A 6360-nucleotide genomic window follows, 5' to 3' on the forward strand; every position below is an offset into this window, starting at 1 on the left:
GTTAAAATGCAAGAGATGACAGATGGATTCAACTTTTCTTCTGGTGTGTAAAATCCATCTCTTCCCCTTGAGGGCTGAAGTCATGCCTCATGGCATTTTAAGTCTTTCTATACCTGGACGCCTCTCTGAACTCCCAGTCCCCATGTTTGTGTCTGTATGACAGCTCTGCTCTCCACAACACTCCTCGCTGTCCCCTCCCTCCTGTTTTTCATCCTCACCGCCGCCCCCCTGGGTTCTACACCGCAACACCAGAGCAGCACACCTCTCCAACCCCGATTCCCCAGGCCGCTGCTCGCACTGCACCACAAAGATTCGATAAAGTTCCAGGAGGACAATGAGGATGTTCTTGCAGGTGAAGAAGATCATCAGCTGGTTGAGTACTTGCTCTTTCACCATGAGATACAGTCGATAAAGAAGGAACGGCCCGTCTTGGAGTCCCACTGTGAGAAGCAAGCTCCACACGTCACTGGAACAGCAGGAGACCAGTGCAGACGAAGAGGCAGGGCAGCAGAGGAGAGCCTGCGGAGGATCGCCCTTTGGGGGGCGAGTCTGAGTGAGCACCAGGGGAAACTGCATGAGCGCCCAGGAGAAGAGGGTCAAGCCGATGATGACAACCGCCCGGTTGGTTTTGACCTCAGGTTCTTTGAAGGTGTCGAAGATGTCCAAGATGTCAGCTCCCAGTCCCACGTAGACCATAAGGAGCTGGGAGAGTTGGTCACGGGACATGTCCCCCTTTGGCATCAGCCAGCGACCAAGAACCAACACTATGAGCATAGTCTGCTCCAGGCCAACCACCCAGTTCTCCGGATCCAGATCTACAATGCCCTGGGTGAAGGAAACATCATTTTTCAGAGTGAAGAAGAAAGTTTCTTCTTCTATTTAATTTCTTTTGTATCATAAAGGTTATGCATATTTAAAAAAAAAAACTTATATAAACAAAATATCACTGTAATCTTGTGAGTCAGCTCCTTATTGTGTCAGGGTTCATTGAGTTTATCCTGACAGCACCCCTCGACATTTCAGAACGTTCCGGAAACACTCTGTCTTCACGTTTCAAACGCTGCCACCCAGCCTCGAGCACAGCCATGGGGCAAAAAAGCTCCCAAATCCTACATGAAAGAAACTGCACTAAAACCACCCCAGAAGGAGGGAGAGATCAGAGTTTTTTAAACAGGCGCCTATCTGTACTTCATCTCAATGTGTCACATTTCCTGCAACTAATAGTTTATCCTCCCCCTTGCTAGATTTAAATCTTATCTGATGTCAGGTGTTGCTTTAATGTGGCTGCATGGAGGCTGTGGCGGCCAGGGCAGTTTCGTGCCGGGATGCCTACCGCTGTGATTGGGATGCCAGCCAGTAAATGAAGCTCAGGGCCTGAGGAATTGTTGACGGGCAGCTTGGACTGCAGCAGGCTCAGCTCCAGAAACCAAATGGAGGGGATGACAGTACTGAGGTAGAGGAAAACCATGGGGGAGAACCTAAAAGAGGACCGCCAAAGGAGAGGGAGAAGGGTGGGGGGGGGGGGCGGTTCAAGTTATTTTTAGTTACAAGCTTGTGTTTTAGCCACCCACTAAATAGAAAGAGGACTGCCCCCCCACCACCACCAACACACACCCCTCCAAATAAAAGAAGCATCGAATTTCAGAAGGGCAATTACTCTCATCATATATGCAAATCCCACTTGACAGTGCAAAGCCGTCTCCACGAGGAGAACTTCAAAGTAAGACTCGGTGAGACGGGGGGGGGGCTGGAGAAAGCTCGCGACTGACGGTGCTCGGCGCGGGGGAGACGCGTCTCCGCGTTGAATGAGGTGTGACACTAAACGCTCGTATCATTTTTTGAAGCTCGCAAAACGGAGGTCGGCTTCAGTTTATGTTTACTCGAGCCAAACCTCCTCCCTCCCACTCCCTCCCACCCTTTCATAATTTAATAAATAAATAAGTGTAGCTGGTCAGAAACGACTCGAACGGGAGGGAGGCTTTTTTTATGCGAGGAGGAGAGGAGGGAGTGACACAGGCTCGGTGGCGGGCTCTCAGAACCAGCTCAGCGGAGGACAGCGGAGGAATACGTTTGTTTTTTAACGGAGGAATGAGCTACGGAGGAGAGCAGAGAATTTGGCGGAGGAGAATATTACAGGCCGTAGCGGGGCAGCCTGTCAGTACCTCGAGCGGATGGGTCGCAAAGTTTTCACGCAGATTAAGAGGAGTTAGTGCTTTGCATGACCCGGTGGTTGTTACCATTTCCACTCTGCGTTGCGGGTGCACTTGAGAGTAACGGCCATCTCCACACCCAGCAGAGCCACGCCCGTCAACAGCAGCCAGTAGAGTGGTTCTCCTTTAATGGCCACCACCCTCCACACTGTCACCACCCCATGGACCACGAACAAGAAGCGACTCAGCAGAGCCAGCAGAATGTTCAGGGGGCGACACATAGTTTACCTGGGTAGAAGAGCTTAAACCTAAACGAGGGCGATAAGATGTGTGCAGTCGGGAAATTAGAAATGATGGTAGTTAATAACGCTGTAATCAGATGTGACACTACTGGAATCCAGTCATAAAAAAGCGAAATGCAAAGGAGACAGTCCTCTGCAAGAAAAAAAAAGAAAGAAAAAAGTGAACATGCAAAATGTACAACCAGCAAATGGAAATAAGAAAATGCAAAAAAAAAAAAAAAAAAAATTAAAAAGAGATTATTTCACCAAAAAAAAATAGTTTTTCCAAAAGAAATATGATGCATCACTAAAGAATTTGAACAAATTCAACACCTTCATCCTGCTTTTCAGATATTTGGTAAAGAACAAATAAATATACACAAGTGATCACATGACCTCATTGGTAGAAAAAAAAAAGAGAAACGTGCATGGAAACACATGCATGGCAGTAAATGTAAGAATTAAAAATATAAACAAATAAGTAACTGAAACTAAAATAAATATACATATACAAGAAGGATTGAGACAATGCAAAGCTAAAAAAAAAAGTGCTTCATATTTTAAAGGTGAACTGACTGTAAGGTGGAAGCTCAATGGCACATCTCCATATTTCAAAAGAGTTTTTGATTGCTGAGTCAGCTACAGAGGACACATCAACCCTTGGATCATGAGTAATAGTTCAGTCTAGCGTGTTGAATAGAATCCATTGTGCTCTGCACCTTTAGGCGTCATCCGCATGTAGATTAAAATGACCTAAATTCATAATGATGTCCCAAATGAAAAAGCCTAATATGGTGACCGGGGTTATAACCAGTGCAGGCAGGATTTAATCGCAACAGAATCGGGATCCACAGAGCAGAAATCACCAAAATGGATGTTTCTGTAGCTCAGGGCGTCGGTCCTGGAAGCTAAAAAGAGGCTGGCAGTAAATATAAAGCTCCGAGTCAACACTTTTAAAGGTGAAATTGATCATATAAGTTGTGAAAAGAATGAAATCGGCTTTACACTTTGAAAATTTAAGAGCAATGCGTCAATGCAGCAATGAAGTGTTTTACAATGTTGTTTTGAAGCTATTGTAATTTCCCTACTTCACTTCTGTGATAAGCTGAATGTCTGATGGTAAAACTCTTCATGCAGTAAAGATCGGACAGGCGCCAAAGGCCTCTTCAGCGTGATTGCATTTTTCCCAGAACTTTCAAGGCGTAAACTAACCCACAACGGGCAGCGCTAGATGGGAAAAGTAAACCAAAAAAGAGAAACGGTAAGAAACATAATAACGCTTTATATCAAATCTTTCATTATCACTTACGAGCACACAATGCCAGCGTACAAACAGTCCTCGCTGCCAATTAGCGAGCCGGATTAAAGCCTCTGAGCTGCGAGGGAATTCAAAAATAAGCGGTGATTAGAAAGCAAAAGTTGGGGGGGACTGATCTGCAGTCAATATTAATAAAGGAGTCTAGGAGGCATTGCGTGAAATTGCTTTTGATTCTCGGGCTGTTGGTGGATCATTGATCAAGAGTCGGTCTTCTAATGAGACAGGTTTTAGTACAGATAAGCCTCAACATATTATGATAAACAAACCCACGATGAGGCTTTAGACAAAGAGAGTCCACTAAGAACAAACTCAAAAATAGAGGGACGTAAAATGGTACAAACACTTGCCACCGGAGAGGGTGTACTTCTAAAAGACAACTGTGTACCTCTCAGTTCACTTTGTACTATTTCTGTCAGTAAAAGGTGCTTATCTGGGAGACCGATATTGTACTTTTGAGGTAGTAAATGTACCTTTTGAGGGAACATTCTTCAGTAAACACTCCTTTTAAGTGTGATGAGCTGAGGTAGAAAAACATGAATGAATAATTGCAGGGTTTTGCCATGTCATGTTGTTAGCAAAGTTCTCTGTAACTCCAAGTCCTTTTTTTTTTTATTAATGCCTTATAAATTAAAGCATTCATAAATCTTCAAATGCATTAAATGCTTGACAGTGAGCCAAATTTAAAAAAGTCAAATACATGCCTGTTTTTTTTTCTTTCCCTGTGGTTTGTGTGCAATCTGGTAATGAATCAGTGGAAATGCCAATCAGAGAATTAAAATTAAATAAAATACCTATGGTGCAGTTGCATACCTACAGGACTCCACGCTGATGTCACTTCGGTTTCTTCAGTGTGGCTCCAAAAAAGTTCTCCAAATTTAGACACACCACCACACAGGCAGTGAATTAGGCTGCATCTGTCTGATTTATGCCTTTTAAATCACAGCCACCTCCACTGAATGAGGGGCCGTATCAGCTTTGTGTGTATGGGTGTGTTTGTGCGTGTCCATGTGTTCACCGGGGAGTGACTGCTGTTCACTGGAGGAGCGTATCAGTTGTGTGTCTCCGTCCCCTTGGTGCCACTGTAGGAGATAATGCTTCCTGCCCCGTGCGCCTACATCTTCATCCTCATCTGTCATGATGTCATCTCTCCTGGCCCAGAACAAAGTTATCTCTCTGGGAGAAGCTGGTCGGCCGCGCTCCCTGTTCAGAGAGCAGCCAGCCCTGCCCTGCTCCCACCCAGACCCGCTCTGCTTTCACACTCCTGTCCCTGATAACAGACTGCTGGCTTCTGCACACACCAACACACGGTGTGACGACAGACAGGGAGAGAGAGAGGGGAGATGCCGATGGCCTTGAGGGTGATCGATACCAGAGTGTTTGGAGATCACGTTAGTGTCATTGCATCAGAATGATGATGCTGCCCGGGAACATTTAAAGAGGAAACAAGACAGATGACAAATAGTTTTTATTCATTCGACCAAAAATTTATCAGAAAGGATGGCGATGATGGAGGAAGAGGCTGAGAGAGCCTCGCAGTGGTGCACCTCATCGAGTCATGGTGAATAGGCGCTTCACTCGCGGTCGGGTACGAACCCAAAGTTAGAGGTTTTGATTTGTGAGCAGGTGTTTTGGTTAGTTAAATGACAAAGAACACCTTGACATGCGGACATACAACCTAGTTCTGTAATCGTATTTGAACATAAAGTGTCAGTAACACTTTTAAACTTGTGTTTCTATCATCACAGTTCTATATGTACAAGACGGAACAGTTAATTCCCTCAAACGCTCACAATATGTCACCCAGCTGCTACCATTCACCACGGCGAAAGAGAACGGGAACCCTGGTGTAGATGCGGATGGAGCAGCTTGTCCTCGCCACAAAAGACATTTAAGAAGCAAAAAACTGATTTATGTATTGCTGACTGACGTCATCTAATGGCCATAGTAATTATGACCCCAGGAATGTAAGGAGTCACATGAGGTCGATAAAGGCGAATCCTCGGAGGAGGTGGAGGGAGCGGTGCAGGATTTCCTGAAGGATTTTTTTTTTTTTTTTGATACTGTACTATCCCTGACGTGGCGTTGATACCGTGTAGCTCATTTGAACCCAAACTAGGATCTTTTTCAGAAAACTTACCAATTTTGTTGGTGCCTAAACCCAACCAGACCATACTAAAAAAAAAAAAAAGTACCAGACAACTACGAAAACTTCTAAAGCTGTTGGAGGACTCCACGCGGTGGTGTCAGGGTCAGTGTACTTGGAACAGCACTTCTCTCATGAAGAGTGATTGCAGTGGCATCTCCACATCCTTGAAAATCACATCTTAAAAGCGCATTGCCTGGTTTAATGGCATGAATAAAATTTAATCACATAAATGTAACAGGCGTGTTCCTGTCTTTTCAGCTCATTGCCTGACAAGAATTGGATGAGAGTCCTCCTGATACAGGATTTTACAGTCAAAGACACCCCTGAAATATCGATATTCTAGATAGCACCATATTTACAATACTCTCACTCTCTTTGCTGTCACACTTCTTTGATAACTGAAGAGTTGAAAACTTGTCTGTGCCTCAAAGGATATAGTGTGACATTGATTCTCAAGTAATATAT

The 6360-nt window shown here is 44.7% G+C and overlaps 1 protein-coding gene across 1 annotated transcript; it reads right to left on the reverse strand.

Annotated features, from left to right (window-relative positions):
* Positions 1-87: 87 nt before the first annotated feature.
* LOC147256385 (transmembrane protein 26) lies at positions 88-2431 on the reverse strand. Its single transcript, XM_086215010.1, has 3 exons — positions 2238-2431; positions 1334-1478; positions 88-825 (listed from the first exon to the last, which is right to left on the reverse strand). Exons 1-3 carry the CDS (start codon positions 2429-2431, stop codon positions 88-90), a joined length of 1077 nt encoding a protein of 358 aa, XP_086071136.1.
* Positions 2432-6360: the final 3929 nt, after the last annotated feature.

The sequence above is a fragment of the Aulostomus chinensis genome, chromosome 9 (assembly GCF_037954235.1).
Source record: "Aulostomus chinensis isolate RoL2024-O1b breed Wild chromosome 9, RoL_Achi_v1.0, whole genome shotgun sequence".
In the NCBI taxonomy this organism is placed as follows: Eukaryota; Metazoa; Chordata; class Actinopteri; order Syngnathiformes; family Aulostomidae; genus Aulostomus; species Aulostomus chinensis.